Below are 26,434 nucleotides of genomic sequence, written 5' to 3' on the forward strand. Positions count from 1 at the left end.
CCGTCTCTACTATAAATAGAAAGAAATTAATTGGCCAACTAATATATATATATAAAATTAGCCGGGCATGGTGGCACATGCCTGTAGCCCCAGCTACTCGGGAGGCTGAGGCAGGAGGATTGCTTGAGCCCAGGAGTTTGAGGTTGCAGTGAGCTAGGCCTATGCCACGGAACTCACTCTAGCCTGGGCAACAAAGCAAGACTCTGTCTCAAAAAAAAAAAAAAACAAAAAACTAAAACATCCTTTGAAAGATAAGGTCAAAGTCCAAAAGGTAAGAAAGATATCACACCCATTTACAGGAACAGAATGGTTCAAAAACATGTAGAAAATAGAGCTGTTAAAAAATTAAACCAGTTTACGCCGGGCATGGTGGCTCAAGTCTATAATCCTAGCACTCCTCGAGGCCGAGGCGGGAGGATTGCTTGAGGTCAGGAGTTCGAGACCAGCCTGAGCAAGAGTGAGACCCCATCTCTACTATAAACAGAAAGAAATTAGCCAAAAACTAAAAATAGAAAAAAATTAGCCAGGCATGGTGGCACATGCCTGTAGTCCAAGCTACTCAGGAGGGTGAGGCAGGAGGATCACTTGAGCCCAAGAGTTTGAAGTTGCTGTGAGCTAGAATGACGCCACAGCACTCTAGCCCAGGCATCACAGTGAGACTCTGTCTCAAAAAAAAAAAAAAATTAAACCAGTTTAGGCCAGATACAGTAGCTTACGCCTATAATGCCAACACTTTGGGGGGCCAAGGTGGGAGGATCGCTTGAAGCCAGGAGTTTGAGACCAGCCTGGGCAACAGGGCAATACCCCATTCTCTAAAATCAATAAAATAAATTAGCCAGACATGGTGGCAGGTGCCTGCAGTTCTAGCTACTGGGAGGCTGAGGCAGAGGATTGCTTGAGCCAGGAGTTGGAAGTTACAGTGAGCTATAATTGCACCATTACACTCCAGCAGCCTGGGTGACAGAATCAGAAGCTGTCTCTTAAAAAAAAAAAAAAAAATTAAACCAGTTTAAGAGATTAAAATCATTAATTAAAACTTAACATTATAGCAGTCAATTATAACAGTCAATATGAGGATTGGAAGATAAAGGAAATTTTAAAAAAATTAGAGGAAAAAGACAAAAGAATGTATAGAAGCAAAAACAGATAAGCATATTAGAGTATATTACAGAAGGTATAATATCAAAATAATAACTAGTCAAAAAATAGTAAAATGCAGAGGAAGAAATAATCAACAAAATAATTCAAGAAAACTGCCTGGACACAAGTTCAGGAAAGACACAAGTTCCTAAAATAAAAAAGCTTAGCAAGTGTAATACACCATAGTGGGTGAAAATACATCCACACAAGGCATACCTCACTGTGAAGTTTTTTGGGGTTTTTATGAGACAGTATCTCGCTTTATCACCTGAGATAGAGTGCAGTGGTGTCATCACAGCTCACTGCAACCTCAAACTCCTGGGCTCAAGTGATCCCCTTGCCTCAGCCTCCCTAGTAGCTGGGACTATAAGAATGTGCCATCATGTCCAGGGTCTGTTCGGGACTCCTTCCAAGCAAAGGGTTTTTTTGTTGTTGTTTTCTTTTGTTTGTTTTTTTGTGTTTTTGAGACAGAGTCTCACTCTGTTGCCTGGGCTAGAGTGCCATGGCGTCAGCCTAGCTCACAGCAACCTCAATCTTCTGGGCTCAAGCAATCCTACTGTCTCAGCCTCCCAAGTAGATGAGACCACAGGCATGTGCCACCATGCCTGGCTAATTTTTTCTATATATATTAGTTGGCCAATTAATTTCTTTCTATTTATAGTAGAGACGGGGTCTTGCTCTTGCTCAGGCTGGTTTCAAACTCCTGACCTCGAGCGATCTGCCTGCCTCGGCCTCCCAGAGTGCTAGGATTATAGGCGTGAGCCACCACGCCCGGCCTATACATTCTTTTAATTCATTTCATAGGTCAGATATATCCCATTCCCCTGCCAGTTAGATTTAATAAACACCCCCTACAGTCCTCATTGCTTTTATTATCTGATACTTACACTTCATTCTGCCTTAAATACTAAGCAATAACCATCATAAAAGAGATCATAATAGATGTAATCAAGGTAAGCAAAATTTGGGTTGTTTTTTTTTTTTTTTTTTTTTTTTTTTTACAAAAAACTGTCAGTAGAGGTTTTTTTTTTTATGGACGAGGTTCTGGGGCCCCAAGAGCAGGGGCCCCAGAAGTCGCCCTGTAGAGGTTTATAGTTTGATGTTATATAATATAAACTATGCTTTATATGTCAACAGAAAGAATGAATAAAAAAATACAGTAACAATGCTGTAGAGTGAATATTAAATTTTAAGTAAAATTTAATAATGTCCTTGGATCTACTATTAACAGAAAGATTTCTAAGCCTTAATCAATGGTTGATTTTATTTCAAGTACAGGTTGAGTATCCCAAATCCAAAATTTCAAAATGCTCCAAAATCTGAAACTTCTTGAGCACCAACATGACACTCAAAGGAAATGCTCACTGGAGCACTGTGGATTTTCAGATTTAGGATGAGCCAATAAGTATAATGCAAATATTCCAAAATCCAAAAAAATCTCAAATCCAACACACTTTTTTTTTTTTTTTTTGAGACAGCATCTCACTGTGTTACCTGGGCTAGAGTGCTGTGGTGTCAGCCTAGTTCACAGCAACCCCAAACTTCTGGGCTCAAGCAATCCTCCTGCCTCAGCCTCCCGAGTAGCTGGGACTACAGGCATGCACCACCATGCCTGGCTAATGTTTTTTCTATGTATTTTAGTTGGCCAATAATTTTCTTTCTATTTTTAGTAGAGACAGGTCTCACTCTTGCTCAGGGTGGTTTCAAACTCCTGACCTTGAGCAATCCCCGCCCACCTCAGCCTCCCAGAGTGCTAGGATTACAGACATGAGCCACTGTGCCCTGCCCCAACACACTCTTTTCTCAAGCATTTTCAATAAGGGATACTCTATCTGTAATAATAGAACAAACAAAATTCCAATTGATTCAGTCACATTGTCTTCAAGAAAAAAAAAAAAAAATTCCAATTGAAAAACAGAATTTGAAATGTCACTGAATTACCTTTATAGGATTTGACTTATAAAAATTAAAATCAAACACTTGCACGCAACAGGATGACAGTTAGGTTTACCTTGAAGTCCATTAAGGATAGAAGTAATTTCTATGGATTTAATATGAGCTGTATCAGAATTTTTGGCATCAGTGAGATCCAGTTTAGATATCATTTCAGGAGATGGATTTGTCTGAAATGGAGGTTTTGACAAGCGCCGAAGTTTACAGTTTTTGGGAGAATATTTTTCATCTTTGTCTTTTTCTTTGTCTAATTTATTCTAGGTTAAGGAAAAAAAAGTATACATGTTAGCCACAATTTATCGTGAGACATTTAGTAGTAACAATGTTTTTTAACTCAAAGTTATAGAATATATTGTTAACTACTGAACATAAAAATATAAAAAGCCCCTTAAAATAGCCAAAGATTTTTAAAAGTTATTTAACAGAATACTACAAGATGAGCAAAAAGTTTTTATATTTATAACAAATTTTAATAATGGGAATCAAATTAGCAATTAGGTGATAAGACCAGCAAATCTATATGCTGCTAATAATTGGCATTACAAATTCTTCAAAATTAAATCATGATTTAAAAAGAAACACAATTTCAATCTGGTCATTTTAAAATCTCTAACATTCTCATTATAAAATGTGAGTTGGGAATGACGAAATTCCAAGTATTTTGTAATGTTAAGTCGGTGACTTACTATACATCATTGACAGATTAATGTTTCAGAGAAAATTGAGAATTTTTTTTTTAAATTCTCTGCTTTCAAATAGATGAACAAAGACTAACTAATATATCTCCTGGAAACTATTCTTAAGTTTGTTTAAAAAGAATTTACAAGAAAATAATTTATATATATGTTTTTATACATATATATATATATATATAGTCAGACCACAAAATCTGACTAACTGTATTCACAATTCTCCTAAGGATGGTACACAGCTAGTATCATTCCAGATGCATTAGGAGAGACATTAATTCCTTACATATAATAGATGCCTTAGGGTAGTGGTTATCCAGGTGTGGTCCCTGACCCAGCAACAGTAGCACCTTCTAGGAACTTGCTAGAAATGCAAACTCTTGAAATCAACCTCCAATCTACTGAATCAGAAATACCGGGGACAGGCCAAAGCAATGTGAGTTTTAACAAGTCCTCCAGGTGATTGTGATATATGCTTAAGTATGAGATCTGCTGCCTTAGGGCATCTCAGCTTAATTCTCAGAATGCACTGAGAAGGCTTATGTGTAGGTATACTTCCACAGCCAATCAATAATTAGTGTTATTCCAATTTTTCTGCTATTGCCAGCCTTTTCACTACTTCATTAATTTATCCCAGAGGTCATAATCTACCACGCATGCTGAAGGCAGAAATAGTCCATACCAGTCCAAGTTTTAACACATTGACTACAACACTAGGAAAAAATATTTTTTCCTTGGAGCCACAGTGTTTTATTACGAAAATAGAATAAAAACTTCAAAAACAAAATGATCCTCTTTAATTTAAAGAAAAACTTATTTTTTATTGTTTTCTGTGTGTGAGTTACATGCAACTTGAAAAACAGTTCTCTCGGCTCCCAAGGTGAAGAGATGTGTGAGTTACTTATGCCTCACAAGGCCCCATGCTCAAAACCAGAGTGAGTTAAATACAACTCACATGGCAGTTAATGGGTTAAGCTTTTAAAGGCTGTCAGAGAGCAGTCTCTACAACAGTGACTTTTGGCATAAGATGAGATGGAGTGAGGGAGGATGTACAAAATCAGAATACTATCTAGGAAAACTTTTCAAAATTCACATGCTTCTTCCTGTATGGCCAGGAATTTTTATATGCCTATGGAGGGGCGAAGAAATGAATAGAAACAAATATATTGCTTATCCTCTACCTTAGAAATACTACTCTAAAACTTGCTTTGTGTAAAAACATTGGCATTTTAAGTGCCATACACAAAAACTCTTCTAGTAACTATAAACAATACTAAATATATCATGATTCCCATAAAGTCCAAGAGTGAAAATGAAAACAGGTTTGAGAAGTCCTGAATTGTAGCTACTGAGTTACTATACTAAAAATTTAAAAACATGGACCCAATTTTATACTGAGAAAAGAATAACCACATTAGGGGAAAGCTCTCATTATTTGGGGCCTCGAGGGTATCATTAATGTAAACAGCTCCTCACTTTGAATATGAAGATTGAATTTCAGAAGAACTATTAAGCACCTCAACTACATGTACCAATCAAAGTATATAAAAGCCATTAAAAAAGATAAAAAATATTCTAAAACCTAGTTAATGATCTACTTTCTAATCAAACATTTAGAAAGATTAAGTCTTAGCATGAATAAAACTAACTCAATTATACATAAAAGTAACATCAATTTTCCCCATGAGCTCATGAGTAAATTCCCATAGTATCTATGTCGCTAATAGGGTGTGTGATTAATAGAGTCTTGTGTGCATATTCTAAGGCACAACCTATAGTCAGATACAATAAAGAAAAAAAGAAGAGTTGTTAGATAGGATCTCTTATGCCTTCAGACACCTTCTTTCCCTGTATGGAAGGGTTTACAGCTATTACAATAACTCATGTCTCCAAGCCACACTTCTTTATGGCTCCTGGTTGGGACCAGAGCAGCAGGAAAGGGTTGAAATGGATAAGTGAAATCTGGTTGAATGGAATTATACAATGTTGGGACTGAAAAACCCTCAAAGATCACTTAGTACTGTTTTCTAAAATGCTTTCCTTAACCTGACAAAATTAATGATAAAATTTAAACATTTGAAAAATGTGCTATTTCAAGAGATAGCAACACTAAAAGTAACACTAAGGCACACACATTCAATTACATCACTTTGGAAAAAAAATTCTTTAATTAAGAGTTCATGATGTATAGTAAAATAAGCATTTACCTTTATTTTCTTCCGGTGTTTTATCTTTGGCACATTTTTATCAGCAGGTCTTACTATTTTATCTGCTTTAATCCACTCATCATACCTAAAATAAAGGAAATTAATATAAATATGTACAATATATACCACAGAAATAACTATGCTATATTAAAGAGAAACTCTTATATAGAATCATAACATTTTAAAAGGAAAAGGACCTTGGAGATCATTTAGTTCAACTTTCTGGTTTGAAGAATAAGCTACCAAGGCCAGAAGAGAGAGATGAAATACTTGCCCAAGGATATGTTAGCTACCGGTTAGGCCAAGACTAGAAAGCAAGATTTCTTGACTCTTTGATGAGCACAGAAACTAAATCTGTACAATACATATCAAGAGAAATCACAATGTCTTCTACACTTTAAAAACATTTGTTTCTGTTCTTAAACAGCAGGCGGGCAATTTTTTTCCTAGACATTCAGTATGCTAAGATAATATGCTACAGTAGTTTGCAATGGCATTGTGTGATAGAAAACCATCCCCTTAATATACATTGTAGACAATGCAAAATCACCTAGAAAAAAAACTCCTACTCATAAAATACATTATTCTACAAAGCTTTTCAGTATTCTGAGATGCTTCCTACATGTACAGACCAGCTGAGAGTCAACAGAGATGCGATGGTCTCTCAATTCAATGCTGATAGTCTTCATGATTTTATAAGGTCCAAGTCGCTAAAAGCTTCAATAAAGCTATTTATATAAAACAAAAAGAATGACTAACTTATAAAGCTAGGAAAAAAACATTACAAACTAATTAACAGTCATTCCTCATTTCCTCTTTGTGTTCAAAAATTATACACATTTATTGTGGAAAATGGACAACTCATTGACATTTTTAACTCTAGAGCATGAACGTCTGAAAACGAGCTTTTAAAATAAAATGTCCTCATTGTTAGGGGTAGGAAAATGAAGTAACAAAATGGCCCCAAAATCAAGAAGTAAATAACTTGGGTCATTACTTGACTAGTAAATTATATTCTTGCCCTAGCACAGACCTAGAAAGTATCTACAGCAACTCCCAGGCAGAGTTATGCTGCTGGCACAAACTACCAACAGTAAAGCTGAGAATTCAACTCCATGAGAGGTGTTATGTTACGTTGCCAAGGACCACAATGAGAATTAAAGAGAATGGGGAGGCTGGGTGAGGTGGCTCACACCTGTAATCCTAGCACTCTGGGAGGCTGAAGCGGGAGGACTGCTCAAGGTCAGGAGTTTGAAACCAGCCTGAGCAAGAGCGAGACCCCGGCTCTACTAAAAATAGAAAGAAATTAACTGGCCAACTAAAAATATATAGAAAAACTTAGCCGGGCATGGTGGCACATGTCTGTAGTCCCAGCTACTCGGGAGGCTGAGGCAGAAGGATTGCTTGAGCCCAGAAGTTTGAGGTTGCTGTGAGCGAGGCTGACACCATGGCACTCTAGCCCGGGCAACAGAGTGAGACTCTGTCTCAAACAAATAAATAAATAAAAATAAAGTGAATGGAGAAAGGAAAGGAAAGGAATGAGTGTAGGGAAAGTCTTAACATAATCCCTCCTTATTAGTTATATGGCCCTGACCAAGCCATTCTCAAAATCAGGTGTAGTTTACTTAAGAATTATGCTTAAGCATTTCGTAAGCATTATCCTTAATCATTTTAGTTCCTTCCAAAATTGGGAGGATGGTCGAAAATGAACAGAAAATAGCTCCACCCTTTATAAGGTTCAATGTTAACTCCTAGGATTTGCTCTATGGGAATATAGTTATGGAATAAAATCAATGCTGTCAACTTTGTCTAAAAGAAAAGAAAACAAGCTTTCTCATTTTTTATGTGATAAACTGAAGATAGTTCATGCTGACTACACTTAACATTAATGTAAGTTAAACCAAGATATAACAGTTTTTTATCTATCTTAAACAAAGTCTATCTGTTATCTAGCTAGTTTTATACCAGACATTTTTTACTACCAATTAAAAAACCCATTCAATTCAACCTAGGGTTTTGACAGGAATTATATTTCAAATTAGGGCAAAATAGTAGTCTTCAATTTAAGAATGCCATCATGATATTGTACATTTGTATATTTTATATGGAGCACCAAACACATCAAATAAGGAAAAATAGTTACTGCCTCATGGATAAAATGTTCACTGTGATAGAGGAAGATTTCTTTATTACTTAGAGATAATGTTGCTTAAATTCTCTTAGGAACAAGATAGAAAAAACATATACACAAATAATAATGGAGCTCAGTATGATATTGCCTGGGGCCCAATGCCTAAGCCCCACAGTGTACAGATGCTACATGGTAATCATTTTCTCTTCCACCCAATTAAAAAATAAGATGGTATAAGAGGACTAGTTGTCAGAAAAATGTAGTGGGTTAGGATGTAGAAAGAGTGCTGGACCAGATAGAGCACAAAAAGGGCAAATATTGGAATTAAATGAAATAAACTACATAAATATTTGAATAGTAGTAATTAAACACTATGGTCTTTATTATTCTGGATAAAAATTTGTTTTAAAATTTGCATTGAATATTCTGTATGGTTTTATGAGATTCTTTGGAAAATTCCTTGGTTCTATTGTTTCCTGTTGGAGTAATTACATGGTAACTTGTGAGTCTATAAATATTAGCTAATGTTATGACTTCTTTATTATTTGGCTTCTTTCTATTCTACTTTCTCGATGCTTTTGTTTTTCATTTGTTTGTTCAAGTAGTCTCTTATTCTGATACTATTCTCTTAGATTTTTCTTTTCTTAGCCAATTTATCCTCTCTTTTTATAAAATGTAGTAACACAATATTTTAGAGTTTTTAGAATTAGAGCATACCTTAAAAAATCTATCAATGAATTTATTTCACAGACTAAGAAATTCCAACAACAGAAGCAAATTGACCTTGCGAGCAGTATATAGGTTTGCCGAAAAGCACTACGTGGAGAATTAGAGAAGAATAGGAAATGGACTTCCTGTTAAAAGAATGTAACACCAGAATGATGGCAGAGGGCATTCCAGGCCCTGTCCAGATTACACCATAGGCAATAGTAGGAGACCAATGTCTAAAGAAGCCTCACAGTAATTGTACCCATGAAGAGAAAGAATGGGTGAAAAGAACATGTGAGAATTTTGGGTGAGGAAGCTTTTTATCAAATTACAAATGCCCTTACCAAATAGAGGCTGAAACCTTGGATATAAACATATTGGCGGACAAATATTTCAAAACTTAACGACGTTTTTTAAACAGCATTTTAGTCGTCTGATCAATGTTATAAGGAAAATAAAAATGATCAGAAGATAAAATAACTATAAGTAATCATCATATATTTTAAAGATAGGAAACGTTCCTTCCCTTTATGTAATTATTCATTAGAGTATTATTCAAGTGTTCTATTTTCTTTACAGAATACTTTCAAAAGAACAGAAAAAGAGAAACAAATTCACGTGAAGGAAAAAAACAAGAATAATGCCCCTGAAACCCAACATTTCCTACAGACTCTAAAATTATATAAGAAATAGCCAGACTAGTACAAATACTGGTGCCAAGTAATTTAATAAAACGAAGAAATATTAGTGGGTCAAGATTTCTGATTCCTTATCAAATACCAAGAATAAGACTTGAATGAAGGGAATTTAGTTCAAAACTATAACAAAAGACTTCAGTTGATCCTGTTTATTCTATATAAATTCAGACTTTTTATACAGTATATTTCATATATACTTTTAAATACATACTACAACACATTTGCTTTAGTCAAAATAGATAAGAAAATAGTCAATGCAGATAGAAAATGGGAAAATTTAGCTCAAGTTCAAATATCTTGAACATTATAATATTTAAAATTACTAAAAAGTGGCAAAGAACAAAAAATTACAGCTAAGAATTATAATAGAAGACCATAAATTATTTATCAATTTCTCCTTGGAGGGCCATATCAAGTAAGGTATCTTTCCATTCTTCAGTAATACAAGAATCTTAAAAAGCAAGTCAAACACAAACTTTTTGAGTTTAAAATGCTTTTAAGTCCTTTTTTTAGACATCCACAAATACACTGATACCCTGTCCTCCTCTACAGGGGCTTTCCAATATTCTTGACTCTGCTTTAAGTATCACATGGACAATCAAGAAGTTAAAGGGCATATTCTGATGGGGGTCTCTCTACTATGTAGGAAGAACCCTAACATTGTAACAGCAATTATGGGCAACAGGTCTTCAGAGAAACCATATTACTGCTAAATAGCTAGCTTTCTCTCCAAGTATAGCATGCCCATTACTGTCAGGTATTACATTTAGTGATAATACAACTGGAGAACTTGGAGAGAAACTTAAAGTAAGCTGTTGGCCTACAATCAAATTAAATTTTCTTGTAACTTTAGATTCAAGCAACAGAGTTTTACAGGAATGTCTGTGAAAAACCACATAGATTTGGACTGTTGATATAAACCATCCTGCCTTTAATTGGACTTTGCCTTTAGAAAGTATGATCAGAAGAGAGTAACTGCCATGACAATAGAAAATTTACTTTGCCAGGGCATAAGGAAAAGAGGATCACTAAATTCTTTCACTTAAAAGCAATATTGTCAGGCCGGGTGTGGTGGCTCACATCTATAATCCTAGCACTCTGGGGGGCCGAGGCGAGAGGATCGCTCAAGCTCAGGAGTTCAAGACCAGCCTGAGCAAGAGCGAGAACCCGTCTCTACTAAAAAAAAAAAAAAAAAAAAAAAAAGAAATTAGCTGGACAACTAAAAATATATAGAAAACATTAGCCAAGCATGATGGTGCATGCCTGTAATCCCAGCTACTTGGGAGGCTGTGGCAGAAGGACTGCTTGAGCCCAGGAGTTTGAGGTTGCTGTGAGGTAGGATGAAGCCATGGCAGTCTAGCCTCGGCAACAGAGTGAGACTCTGTCTCAAAAAAATAAAAATAAAAATAAAATAAAATAAATAAAAACAATATTGTCATGCTTATAATCCTAGTACTCTAGGAGGCCGAAGTGGAAGGATTGCTTGAGGCCAGGAGTTCAAGATCAGTCTGAGCAAGAGCAAGACCCCATCTCTACAAAAAAGAGAAAAATTAGCATGGTGGTGTGCTCCTGTAGTACCAGCTACTCAGAAGGCTGAGGCAGGAGGATCACTTGAGCCCAGGAGTTTGAGGCTGCAGTGAGCTATTATGACGACACTACACTCTAACCCAGGTAACAGAGTGAGGCCTTGTCTCAAAAACAAAAATAGCAACAAAACAACAACAAAAGAATATTTTTATAAAGTATTGAAACAAATATTAAAAACAAATACTGAGTTAAAAAATTAAGACTTACAGGTTAGTGATGAGCCTATACTTTTTCAATTCCATTATTAATACATTCATTATCATTAAAGCTATAGAGGGAATCTAGACAAGTATCCTATCTGATATTTATCTAAAGCACTAAGGAAAATATTTTAAAGTATACACATGGCTTATCTGAGAATTTTCTATTGAGATCATCTAACATTTCAACTAACAGAACAAACATGAAAGAACATATACAAGATCAATTCATTTAACTTCTAAAGCTCTCAGATGCTCCCTAACCTATACAAAATGAACTGGACCAGATGATCCCTAAAATGAAAAATTATATAGGACTCCAAGACTATAAGTATGCATGCTGACTTATTCATTTGACAAATACCTCTTAGGTACCTAGTATATGATAGATTCTGCACTAGGCTCTGGGTATTCAACAATGAATGCAACAAACACAGCTCTCCTTGCTTGCAAGGAGCTTACAATTTATGGAGAATACAGCACTAAAACAGTAATTACAAATATAATAACACAAACCTTCTGAAACTTTCTGAAAGAAGTCACATAGATATTTAAATTATATAAAATATAAATTTAAATATTCATACAAAGCTAGAAGAAACCATTCAGAGACCATAAACATATTTGCTCTCACCAGAGAAATATATGGGTTCTAAAAACAAAGCTTTATGACTTTTTGTTTGGATATATTGGCAAATTATCTAAGAAATCATTTAGCACTAATGAAAACAAAAAACCATGTTAGTCAACCAGATATACTACCGAAATGGTTACTATGCCCGTATCAATTCAGATTTTGGTTCTTAAACCCAACCTTTGAAGAAATATTATAAGCATGAAAAGGCATCATCTTAGAGATTTAAAAACAAATAATAAATAACATGCAGCATAAAGATATTTTAAAAAACAATTTCATAAGCAAGACTAAACTGACATAATAGTTAAAAATATACTATTTAAAATATGTATACAGAATATTAAAAAAATATAAAGTCTAATGATCAACCATTAACTTAAGTAAAATATTAAAATCATCTATATTTTGCTTTTTGTAATGGATAGACTCATTTAATAATTGCTGAACAATATGCATTTTATAGCTTGCCACTCTATACACAAAAACATTAACATATGTCATATAACTTCCTTACTTGGTTTAATAACCTCACATCTAAAGTGTAAATTTAGACTATTTTAATAAGGAAAGGAATTTTCTCCTCCTTAATTGAATAAGAAAATATGAAAAAAAGCATTACAAAATAATAGGAAAACACCAAGTCATGATGAAAAACAGCACTAGTTATTATCAATCATAAATTTTATAAGCAATTTTATCAATATTTCTATTACTTTATGAATTTTATATAATAATCTCAATTTACATATATTTTACCTAATAAAATACCTAAAGCAAGATTTATGAAAAGAACCACTTATCACAATTTAATGCTTTTAGTCATGTACCTAAAATATTATAAAACAAAACAAAAATTAAAGTATTATATTACTCAAAAAATAAAATCCTAAGCATGCTACCAACATTTCATATTTCCATTTCATATAGTACTGTTAAATCCACAAAGAGACAGGAATGGTATTCATCATAGTTAAGAATATAGCAGCAGAATAATAGAAACATGAATATTATAGCATAGCCATATTTAAGTTTTGACACAAACAGCTCAACAGAATGGAACAATAATTATACCAGTAGATCTTCCTAAACAATATAACTCCATAAAATGAAACAAAAGTATAGGTCTTTAGGTAGAGGTAACATGTAACACTAAGAACACATCACACAGCATCTTACCACACGCTTATAAGGGCCACTGCAAAATGGCTAACAACTGTGGCACTAGTTGTATATTGTGACTCAGATACTTAGTTTTTAAAATACCCCAAATGTTTATTTTGCTAATATTTGATAAGTTTAGGGAAATAGTATTTGTATACATTTAGACAAAAATATTGATGTCCCTACCAATCTACAAAACTACTGAATGAAACACATGTATATTTTATTAATACATTAAATGTACCTGCCATTTTTACAAAAACTACTGAATGGAACAGGTCTAAGTTTAGCAAATGCTCTATGTTGAACACACAAAGAAAGAAAAAGCCTATTTGAATGCAACAAATAATTAAATTGTTAATATTTTTTCATAAAGGAAAAGTTTGTTTTCACTTGTACCCCTAAATTACAGTTAACTCAAAAGTCACTCTCCTCTAAGACAAGCTTACAGATATTTACTTGGAAACCACTGTCAAATAGTATTCACTTTATAGGCCTTTAACTTTTACATTATAGAAATAAAGCAGACTAGTTCCCAGGGAACCTTGCTTTCTATCATTAGCAGAATAATTATTTCAAAATATGGAAGTAGAACTTGGTACTCTTTTATCAATATTTCTAAATCCAATGGCATATACAAAGTATAGGAGGGATCAGGTTACATGGAAGCAAAAGAAAAAACACCGAAGGACACAGCACGTTCTAGAGAAGGAAGGAAAAGAGAAATTAAGATAAAAAGTGACATTAAAAACTGAGACAAAGTGTAGACAGAAAGTCATAGGATATAAGCATTTCCAATCAAATTCATTCTAGTCTCTCAGCCTCAACTCCATTTCAGTTGCTAACTAAGAACTGGGCTGATTATATGAACTGAAGCGATCACAAAAAAGAACCATCATATATCTTATATAAAGATGAACTCAAATTGGATCAAATCCCTAAATATTATAGCTAAAATTATACAGTTCTTAGATGAAAACATAGGAGAAATTTTTCATAACACTGAATTTGGCAGTGTCTTGTTAGCTATAACACCAAAAGCAAAGGTAACAAAGAAATAGATAAATTGGATTTTATCAAAATTAAGAACTTTTATACATCAAAAGATTCCATCAAAGGAACAAAAAGACAACCCACAGAATGAGATAAACTATTGCAAATCATATATCTGATAATCAATTAATATACAGAATATATGAAGAACTACAAATTAACAACAAAACCAACAAATTTGAAAATAAGCAAAGACTTGAACAGACATTCCTTCAAAAAAGATATTATATATCTTTGGCCAAAATAAGCACATGAAAAAATGCTCAATGACTCTAGTCATTAGGGAAATGCAAATCAAAAACAAACTGAGATACCACTTCACACCCACTAGAAGGCCAATAATAAATTTTTAAATGAAGATGTATTGATGAGGATGTACAGAAACTGGAACCCTCATACACTGCTGGTGAGAATACAAAATGACCCAGCCTCTGTGGGGAAATGTGACAGTTCTTCAGAAAATGAAATACAGAGTTTTCTATATACAAATGAGCTGAGAAGACACTCTAATGACAGGGTGTCTGCCTCATCTGCCTCAATCCTCCATTAGTCTCTATATTCTCTAAATATCACTTTTAATTTGGATTTTAACTTTTGCTCTACTTCCATTTTGCTGTCAGGAGGTCCAATTTAGTTTAACAGTCGTTTAGTATTTCCCATATGCCAGGTATATACTTTTCTAGATGCAGTAAAGGATATTAGGGGAAGGGATATGGAATAGGGATTTTTTTCATGTTTTGAAATTAAATACACTTTTGTAATATAAAGTAAAGTGTCTTGATGTAGAAAGCCTGAACGATGAAAAAAGGGAGGGGGGAGAGTAGAAGTAAAATAATTTGCCCAGAATGCTAGATGGAAGTTATATTCCAAGAGACTAAATTCCTTTGGCTCAGAAATATAATTTAGAAAAATTCAGTATCAGAAATGTGACATAAATTAGGATTGGAAAAATGGGAAAAGAAAGTTAAGAAAAGCTAAATGGATATAAGAAGGAAAATATAAGGGAACAATTTAGAAGGGAGAAAACACAAAGACAAACAAGAAGAAACAAAAGACAAGGTAATTGAAGAATGATTCCTTAATTTTGAGAAAGGTAGAGAAGGAAAATAAACAAGAAAGACAGTTATAGCTGCAGCAGCTGGAACCCAAGCAAACTATTATGGAACAAGTGATCAACTGGGCATAATACTACCAATAAGGCACATAAGACAAGAGGGCAAGAGAAAACAGTGGAATTCAGCTACACAAGGTCACTAGTGATCCCAATAAACAGTTTTGGAGGTCTGGAGGGGGCAAAAGCCTGATCAGAGTGGGTTTACACAGGAACAGCAGGAGAGAAACTAGATAACAAGTATAGACAACTTTCAAATAGATCTGTTAGATAGAAATAGCACAATAAGAGAAGGCAGGCTCAAAAAAAGGTCTTCTTTGAAATGGGAGAAATAACCACAGGTCCAATGTAGATGGAAATGATTTAGAATAGAGCAAGAAAATGGGCCTTATCTTTGATTAGGTAAGAAGGGATGGCAATTAGAGACTGGTTTTATAGATAGTAGCATGACTGTTCATCTAGGACTAAAGATGAGAACACAGAGAATGTGGCAGCAGATCCAAGAAGAAAGGTTGATAGAATCAAAGCCTGTAGAAATTTTCTTCCTGATTCAATTTCTCAATGAAGTAAACGGCAAGATCACCAACTGAAAGTGAAAATGTGGAAGAGATGTTAATGTGAGGAAACAAGCAGTATGAAACTGTCTTCTAAGAAAGTAAGAGAGTGAATGAAAGAAGGACATAAAGAATTAAGGACCCACTGAGGTTCACATGTCATGAATTTAAAATAAGAATCATTGTGATTGATTGCTTTACTCCAACTAGGATCAGCTACACAGGTACAGGCAAAAAGCACGAGTGATAGATTTAACCAGGGTTCTTAGGGTTTTGTCTGACGAGTACTACAAAGCAACAGGAAAGTAAAAGAAGAGCTGGGAGTCAAAACTAGTGATTATAACAGCTGACCAAGGAATGTAAGCAACATAAGGAGAGGACTGAAGGGCAATACAGTGGATAACGGGTGGTAGGATCAATGGACCGTAAATTCTGCTGGGGCAATCCCTTTGCCTAGACTATAAATTCCTTAATAGGGATCATTTCTTGGTATCTTCAGTGCCAAGCACAGTATTAGCACATAGTAGACGTTCATCTTATGTTTGCCAAATAAGGGAATAAAATTTGATTAAAAGCGACTGAATGCTGGCAAAAACTGGGATTGAACATATTTGTTTGTGAAAGCCTTCCACTAGGTTTTCTCACTCCCTGAGCTCTTCCTTCCATAGAGGATTTAATTCACTTAGAGAAAATAAGATATTTTTAAATGTAATGCATTTCTATTTCAAATAATATTAATATATTTAAGCATAATTTATCTTATTTTCAGTTTTCTATAATTACTAATCTAGACTAGAACTGTTATGTGACATATTTAAGAGTTTCATAGCTAAAATTCTTAAGTGTCTCTTTTCTACTCCTCTTTTACATCTGGGTATCCTTTAATGCAGCAGGTGATCCTCAATATAGAAAAAGTTATTCTCTCATCAAATTTGTGACTCTTTGACTATGTAAAGCCAAATTGGAAATAAATGGAGAAAATTTAATCAGCATCAATACACCATAATAAAATACTAAATACATAATACATAATAAAATTCTGTACCAAGAAGTCTAGACAGTTTTCAATACATTCAGCTGTTACTAAACAACTGAAAAAGGATAAGTCAAACACACTCAATAGAGTCTATGGCAGGTAAATATCAATGTGTTTGTAACTTTACTTTCAAAAATCAATCCTATATTTATGACATGACTTCAAAACTTGAAAATGAAAATGATTAGATAATGATACTAAAAACCTCTATAAAATATTAACATCACTAAGAAAAGTTAAAACAAATGTAACAAAGAGCCTACTATTAAAGATTATTTAAGTGTGACTAAAGTTTAATAAATGTAAGGAGATACAGTTTTTAAAAGACTAAAAGAACACACTACAATATTAACAATGATTTTATGTTTCTATGTATGTTCTCAGTTTTCTAATTGACTGCTATTTCTAAAAGAGTTTAAAAAATAATTTGTAAAAATATCAATTTAGAATACGCCAAAGCATTCTATGCTTGGTGATCTAGTAAATTCTCTAGTGTTAGAAAATAGTTTTATATATGGTTACCATGTCAGGAAAATTCTGTAGCTATATTACATCATTTGCGGTTTTGGGTCAAGAGTTCTGGCTATTTCCAGTAAATCCGGTGTAAGCATATAAAATATGCCCTTTTTTTCACTATAGTAGTTTTTCTCACTAGCCAAAATGCTAACCTTTCGTGCAACAAAAATCAGCATTCATCAGCTGTGAAACAGGGACAAATCAAAATTATATTAAAGATTTATATATCATTTTAGAAAAAAGAAAAAATGTAGAATTTAGTAAGAAAAATAGTATTTTAAAAAATAAGATATTCTTATTTTTTAAAAACACATGTAAATAGCTGTATACAAAATTTCCTAAATTGTTCTGATCATGAATGACTGCCACTGAAGATAAAACTATTTTCATGAAACTTTATGCATAAATCTTAATTCCTAATTCATATCTGTTAAGTGTAAATTTAGAGATCAAGCTGAAGGCCCCCCCAAATAATAGAAAAATCGTGATACAGCTGGATAAGGATTTGTTGCAGTCCTTATTCAGACTTGAAGGAGCAGCAAAAATCATAATTATTGCTTACTTATCAATAAGACAGACTCTTTGGTTCCTACTACACAGAGAAATAAGAATACTATTATGTTAACTATAAGAAAATAAACAGCTTAATCGATGGAAGAACAGCTATTTTCTCTATGATCCTGGAGCATGAAGAGATCCACCCTGCGGGTCTTCACAAAGATGGCACGTTTTCTTCTTTTGAAAGTTCACAGCACATAAGCATTCAATTGTCAGAAATATACAGCATCCTTCTTAGTAACACAAGCATGTCTTGTTAAACTAGCTCTCATTTTCCTTCTCATGCTGTTAAAGACTTAAATTCTTCAATTAAACTCTTCCTTATCTTCCCCTCCCACTATCAATTTTATTAGACATTCTTTCTATCCTCTAAAACCCAAGTGCTCCTATAATTTCTGTTTCATTTAGTCAATTTTTTCTTAACAAGGCTGGGCGCAGTGGTTCACAACTATGATACCAGCACTTTGGGAGGCTGAGGCAGGAGGATCACTTCAGGCCAGAAGTTCAAAACCAGCCTGAGCAACATCGCAAGTCTCTGTCTCTACAAAAATTTTAAAAATTAGCCGTGCGTGGTGCATGCCTAAAGTCCCAGCTCCTCAGAAAGCTGAGGGAGGAAGATTGCTTGAGCCCAGGAGTTTGAGGCCGCAGTGAGCAATGATCACACCACTGCACTGAAGCCAGGGTGGCAGAGCAAGACCCTGTCAAACCTTTTCTTAACAAAACAGAAAGTTATATCTTAACTGTGAAATAATTTCATGAATCTCTCAATGCTTATACCTAATATTAATGAGCTAATAGAAAATAATCAAGCCCTAATTATAGTGAAAATTGGAGAACACTTAAATTCAATCCATTCACCACAGAATTTCAAATATTTTTATAAAGACCAAGAGGAAAAACTGACTACATAAACTAGTAAAATAACTAGGAAAGAAGAACTGAAAAAAGAGGTAAAAAATGGTGTGATTCTTATCTAATCTGTGGGCATTGCTTAGTAATTATTCATTTTTGCTGATTCAGTTTTTTCTTCCTAATTTTAAAATAACATATTTTTCATTTATATCCTAAGCAGAAGTGGAATTCCCTCTAAATTGTTATTTAATAAGATCGTTTAGTAAGATCAAAATGACTAAAAATCAAAAACTGAGCAAAATATTCCTACAGTAGTTATATCTAAGATCTCAAGTATATTCCATGACTTCAGGTGAGAAAATCATGTATTTTATAGGCAGCAATAAGAACCAACAGCTAAAAGGATAAATTGCACATAGTGTTAAAATGATAACTGGAAAAGCTTGTTTTAGGACAACTATCACATCTAAGCACTGATAACAGATATTCTTTAACTCCAGAACTTTGTTAGTTATGATTAGAAATAATAAAGAATGAGTCCCCCAAAAAACTTCTGAACATTTCCTCATGATTTAAATTGCTATTTTCTTCCAAGCATTGGAATGGATCAGAATTGTACTTTTCTCAAAATAAGAAAGGTAATTAGATTAGACCATGCTTACTATTCCTGCAACAGGTAATAAAACTTCTCCTTTAAGAAACAAAGAATGTGAGATGATGTCCTTACTAACATCCCAAACCACAAAACACAATTTAAATGTAAATCATGAGAACTGTATTCCTTTTTGAAGACACTAGCTTCACCATGAAACCACAATTTAAAACTCCCATGGTTAATTTTTCAAGGGATCTAATTCTATCATAGGGTAGATATCAAAAATAATATCAAACATTCCAAAAGGAATTAAGTTATTCTTAAAAGATAACTAAATGATCAAATCCCCAAACTGGCTTGCCAATTTTGGATAAAATCAAATACAAATTTCTTTTGATAAGCCAAAGAAAACTTGTGTAAGAAAAAAACATAAGTCACTGAATACACCCTAACATTGAATCTCAGTTTTGCCTTTCAGTTCCCTAGGTCAGTAGTCACCACAAAGTGCATTCTATTTTAGTCACGCAGACTTGCTTACATTTTCAACCATATTGTTTTGAAGATAGCAGTAAATTTCTGAGACTTCTGAACTAGGTTGGAACGTAATAGCTGTTGATGAGGAGATACGGCCTTCTTAAAATAGCTAATATTTCTTAGGAAAGTAAAACTTTTAAATGTCTGCCTACCGAAGGAAAAAAATGATGACTTAATACAAAAAGGTTACTGTGGTAATGTAGATTAAAATGCAGACAAATAAATAGAAAGAAATTAATTGGCCAACTAATATATATAGAAAAAATGAGCCGGGCATGGTGGCGCATGCCTATAGTCCCAGCTACATGGTAGGCTGAGGCAGGAGGATCGCCTGAGCCCAGGAGTTTGAGGTTGCTGTGAGCTAGGCTGACAGCCATGGCACTCACTCTAGCCTGGGCAACAAAGCGTGACTCTGTCTCAAAAAAAAAAAAAAAAAAATGCAGACAAACAGGCAGCCTGAAATGGCTTGTGGATGTCAAGAAGTTTCGATCCCTTTTACCTTTTGAATAGATTTTTCTATCATTTCATCAATAATGTCTTCTCTACCAACCTACATGTATTACACATAAAAATCAACTGTGTAGACTTTAGTTTTCTAGACACTACGGATATCTTCTAAGCACTAAAAACATTAAGTAGGAAGTCACTAAGTAAGGGATTTATGTGCTAAAAACTACGTATCTTCTATACGGTACTATGACCTCAATTAGAATACTAACGAGTCCATAATTCGTTACTTAAGTTTTTAAATAGAAAAGTATTTTAGAAGTGTTTTTAGGTAATAATCACTAGCTAAAACTCAAGTTACCTCACATTCCATCCGCAGTAATGCACCAAGTAAAGGACCTCTCCACCTTCGACATCAGAATCTTTAATACTAGCTTCATACATTTTTTGATTTTTCCCTCGTCCATACCGCACTTGGACTTTCATGCCTGGTGGATAGCATTCAAACTCCTCTTCCTCATTGTTGTCATCATCATCATCATCTTCATCTTCTTCTTCCTCCTCCTCCTCCTCCTCCTCTTCTTCTACTTCTTCATCATCTTCATCTTCGTCTTTATTCGTTTCATCTCTTGAAAGGTTTAAAAAATTGCAGAGTTAATAAAAGATACTTCATAAGCTTTTCAGTTCCAAACCACATAAATTGATAAAAATCGTGGCTGTGATTGTTCCAGGAACAGCAGATTCCGTGTGTATGAAATTCTCTGAGTTTCAATTTAATATTTAAAAACTAAAACTGTATAAGATGACCATGGTTATAGAAAGATACATTTAGAGAAAATGAGGGTTCAAAAATAAGTACATTAAAAGGAAATTTCCAACAGTCAGAGAACAGAAGTTGTACTGAACAGCAAGAAACTAGTTAGGTCAACTGTAACAATTTTATTATAAAAGTGTTTTACATCTCAGTTGACAAAAAGAAAAAAATTCATTATACTTCACTGCCATTTTCTCACTAAAAGTTATTTTTCATTCAAATATTTCCAGCCTCAAGATGTTTAAAACAAATTTTTACTAGCACTTGGCTAGTATTAATAACTTTAAAACATGCTCCAACCAAATTTTCTAATGTTATACTAACTAAAATACTACTTTAACGTTTACATAAACATTCTACTAATGTCACATATACATTACATCGTTTGTTCTTTCCAGCCTTTCACACTTTGCCACAATTTCTGTTCTCTACCACACATTTACTCAAAGCTTTCTTCAACAAATCCTCAGCTTTAAAGTTCCAAAGAAATACGTATATTAGAGGCCAATTACAAATATATGAAACTAAAAGCCAAATCATTTTAGAAAGCATTACAACCATTTTGATTTTAATATCATATACCTTCTAAAACCGAGTATTTATATTATTTTTATATTGACCATGAATCTATATTAAACAAGTTAGAGAAAATCTTCAATTATAAATCTTTCTAAGATTTCCAAGCACTAGACTTATTTAAAAAAAAAACTTCAATATAAAATCTAAGAGTATAATTAGTTTTCTCTGCTTTGCAGTATGTCTGTACTTAATACAACAGTTGTCCAAAAAGACATCAATTTATAGCTGACAAATGAATAAACATCATAAAACACAACCACAAGACAACTGAGTAATTAAGCTTTAAAGATTAATGATTATAGCATTTACATTAAAAGATTTCCTCTACTGATAATTTCAGTTTTACATTTTTATATGTAACCTTTTTAGTGATAACATACTTCATCATTCCTAATTATGTAATTATATAGACAACAAAAATAATCTATAGTGATATAAGCAGCACTATAATGCTTTTTTATTCACCATTTTCTTTCTGTATAGTACGGCAGGTGGGTTGGGGATAAACCTAACAGACTTGTGGAATTAAACCTGAGTTCATGGAAGCATCAAATGTATCAAGTTTGTCTGAAATATATCACAAAGTATACAAAGACTCTCAGGAATTATTCCTAAAAACACATTTGCAGTCAAATGAATAGGTATTTAAAAACTAAAACCTAAAGGAAGATGGCTGTCATCTGAGATTTAAAAATTTTTAACTCTATTTTTGGGCCACCCGTGGTGGCTCACACCTATAATCCTAGCACTCTGGTAGGCAGAGGCAAGAGGATCACTTGAGATCAGGAGTTTGAGACCAGTCTCAGCAAGAATGAGACCCCATTTCTACTAAAAAAAGAAAAATTAACTGTGGTGTGATGGGTAGCCCCAGCTACTCAGGAGGCTAAGGCAGGAGGATCACTGGAGTCCAGGAGTTTAAGGTTGCAGTGAGCTACGCTGACGCCATGGCACTTTAGCCCAGGTGACAAAGCGAGATTCTGTCTCAAAAAAAAAATCTGCTTTTGGAAATACATTAACATTTCTATAATGAAGAAATAATTTTAATAAGGGTAAACTAAGAAATTAACAGAAATGGTATTATGAATAATAAACTATTATAAACAATTTTTAATGTTATTTTATATGGTAAATTAAAACAGCTAATAAATTTTGGGGGAAGAATACTACTTGCTTAAGTCATAAGACTTTATCTTTGCAGTTGAGGAAGAAGTGTATTCTCATGGCCACAATAAGAGATTCATCATGCACTTCAGAATCATCATATAAAGAGATGTAGAATAAAAACTCTAAATTTTTCAAAATGAAAATAAACTCTAAACTTTATCTTACATAATACAATACACTGAGTACAACTGGTAAATGCCAAAGACAGCAAGCACATCCATACTTTAAGTGGTAGCCAGGGCAAATTTTTATTTAATCTAGAATAAAAATCCAATAAAACAAAGCAATCAAAAATTTAAAATAAAAGATTTGCATTTAGCATCCACCTCAGATACAAACCAAACAAAATTCACTGAAATAATACACTGAAGTATAAAGAAGCAAACAACATAATTACTGGCAATCAGTCAAAAAAATCTATTCTATTCTAAGAATTCAGAGGGTAATGTACTAAACCAGATGGAACACAGAATGCCAAGAAAGAGAACCCCTGAAAAGTATAAAATACAAACAACATACACATTTTAAAAAATTAAGTTGATGCATATATTACATCATACACACACACAGGTATTTAAGTCAGTTATCTTTTAGAGAACAATATTTTGGGAAATCAAATGTATCAGCAAAGATTTTTCATCTGAATTCACAAAGAAATACCAAATTTTCCCAGTTTGATGTTACACTTCCTACAATGAAACAAACTTTTTAAAAAAGTACTACATTAAGGTAGTAGGTACTACATTAAGTACCTACTACAGGCTAGGAACTGAACTAGGCATTTTATATATATTAACTTCTTCAACCTACTACACCTAGACTATGGAGGAAGGACACTGAAAATTCTTGGTAGTAGCCAATTACTCAGAGAAAGTTTATATACTAGAAAAATACCTATATATTAATTCTTTATAATTATAAAAGTTTCTATTATACTTATCTAATAAAATTCAAACAATTATAGTAGTCCCCCTTTAACTATGGGGAGTACATTCTAAGACCTCCCAGTAAATGCCTGAAACCACAGATACTACCAAACCCTATATATACTATGTTTTCTCCTACACATTCTAATATGTAACTATGTCAATGTTTAATTTAGAAATTAGGCACAGTAAAAGATTAACTAAAATAATAATAAAATATAATAGACTATAATAAAAGTTATAAGAATATGGTCTCTCACACAAAATATTATTATACTATACTCACCTATTTTTAGAAAACCATGGAAGGCAAAATTGTAGAAAAGGAGGGACTTAATGCATAGACAGTCCCAACACATAATGTTTCTAAGCAATATCTACCAAATAAAGGCAGTCACAGCAAGAAAATTTTAGTTTGTAGTATGGGTATATTAAATAAATATCTGTTATGCATAAAAATCCATATATTTAAAAGAGCTAAAGGGATTAATAAAAACCTACAAAACGTAATTTATTCTATAAAATAAGCAAAAGTACCAACTTGGAAAATTAAGATAACTATTAATAACGGAGAAAAAATACACATTTACCACAGAGTTTTGCAAACAGAAGATGTTTCAGAAACATCTGCATATTTAAAAATCAAATTTTTAGGCAAAATGCTAATCCTTACTAAGTTCCTTACTGAAAAAATCTACACTAGCAGTAAGGAATACCTCAAATACACAATTGTACACACAGAAATATAACAAAGTATAACCAACAAATACTTTTACTATATTCATCTAAACCCAGTGTTTTTTTCCTTCCTTATTTATTTGTCTCTATGATACCAACAAAATTTCAGAAGAACTCTAAATGGCAAAAAGTTGAATCTATACTAAGTTTCTAAATAGTTAAAACTGTCTCCCAGTAAGCAGTAAGATATACTTCAAATATATATTTGTATACACAGAAATACAACAAAGTATAATAAACAATCACCTGTTACTATATTCATCTAAGTCCAGGGTTTTTTTCTTCCCTGTTTCTCTGTATGCTATTGCCAAATTTCAGAAAAACACTAAAATGATCAAGAAACATCAGCTGTGCTTATTTAAATGAACCACACTAACATGGAGAGGTTTATGTTTTTTAAACCTGAGAAATAAGATCAACCACCAAAGATTACCTATAAAATCCAGGGGTCCACTGGCAGTGCATAAATGACATTGTCAAATAATCCATCATTCTAAAGTGACTAAAACAAGTAAATGCTACTACCACATAAAACAGAATAGTTTTTTTGGCCTTTTAAAAAATTAATAGTATTTTTCCATTTTCTTATTTTGCTTAAGAAAAAATACAACTCTCAGAGAATCTATAGCCAACATACCATCTACAAAACACTAGGAGGACATCTTCCCAAGTTTGTATTATCATGTCACTGAGCAGATCGTAATGCAATAAAAAGTACTTTTCTCTACCAAAAAATTTTATAAATTTCTATGATGAGAGCAAGAAGAATGGATCAAAAATATGATCTTTTTCTACAAATTTACAATAGTAGGGTCTCTGAAGGAGGCAAATGTTATTTACTTAATAAGTGCCAATCACTCTATTATTTGGTATTTCATTAACCAAATTTAGATTCATAAATACACACATACAAAAAGCAAATTATAAGAATTCAACTAGCCAAAATGCATTGTAACCAAGAACAAGTTTCTTACCCAGATTTTGCTTTTTCTTCTTCAGCTTCTACCTTTATGCTGAGGGATTCATCTACCCTAGTTGTGTTATCATCTTTATCTTCAAGATTTTCATTTTCTTCTGGTTTTTTAATGTTAACTTCTTTTTCCTGATCAGAATGTGCAGGTATAGATTCTAATAAATTCTTTTTACTTCCCTAAAAAAAGATCAGAGGAACTAAACCAACAAAAGTAAAAATTTTCAACCTAAATCAATTATCTTACTATTACCAACAGGAGGTACAAACCAACACTAATAAAGTTATTTGTAAAAAATCTCCTGTCATTCTTAAACCACTACACAAAAATAATTAATGGCTATTTTGAATAGTTATTACATCAAAATTATACAAAAGTAGCACTTAATGAAGAAAATGTATATATAATAAAGTATAATATTATATAATAAACTAATTTGGGGAATTTTACAGAGAATGTAGAAAATATACTAAAGAAGGCAAAGGACAATTGACAATATCTGATTTACCAGAGAGGGTTTAATATTCTCCTTTCTTTCAATTTCATCCTCAGTAGGCTTTTCATCTTTTGGTATTATATTCCTGTCCTCTTCAATCTTTATTTCTTTGATCTCTGTTTCATTTTCTTCCTTAACTTTTATTTCTTTTAAATTTTCACACTCCTTGCATGGCTTGTTAACAACCTTCTCTGGCAATGCCATCTGAAATTCAATATTGGCTGACCTACAATACTCCTCAAAACCATATAAATATCTGGAAACATGAAAAGACATTACATTTGGTGAAAACATTTTTTTCAAAATATAACTATAGAGTTTTTATTTAATGTATATTCGCTTTTGTTTAAACTCTCAAATATTGAGCCATATTAACATT

The 26,434-nt window shown here is 33.1% G+C and overlaps 1 protein-coding gene across 7 annotated transcripts in view; it reads right to left on the reverse strand.

The window, feature by feature from the left end:
- ARID4B (AT-rich interaction domain 4B) overlaps positions 1-26,434 on the reverse strand; it is a 152,187-nt gene that overhangs the window by 23,791 nt on the left and 101,962 nt on the right. For 3 of the 7 annotated variants that reach the window (XM_012738258.2, XM_012738256.3, XM_012738262.3), the window contains 5 exons: positions 26,068-26,311; positions 25,563-25,738; positions 20,729-20,995; positions 5,990-6,074; positions 3,152-3,350 (listed from right to left, as the gene is read on the reverse strand). In XM_012738258.2, the coding sequence (XP_012593712.1) occupies positions 3,152-3,350; positions 5,990-6,074; positions 20,729-20,995; positions 25,563-25,738; positions 26,068-26,311 (971 nt within the window). The remainder of the gene's footprint in view (positions 1-3,151; positions 3,351-5,989; positions 6,075-20,728; positions 20,996-25,562; positions 25,739-26,067; positions 26,312-26,434) is intronic. The other 4 variants (XM_012738261.2, XM_012738260.3, XM_075995473.1 and 1 more) reach the window with 3 other exon arrangements.

This window comes from Microcebus murinus, chromosome 19 (genome assembly GCF_040939455.1).
Source record: "Microcebus murinus isolate Inina chromosome 19, M.murinus_Inina_mat1.0, whole genome shotgun sequence".
In the NCBI taxonomy this organism is placed as follows: domain Eukaryota; kingdom Metazoa; phylum Chordata; class Mammalia; order Primates; family Cheirogaleidae; genus Microcebus; species Microcebus murinus.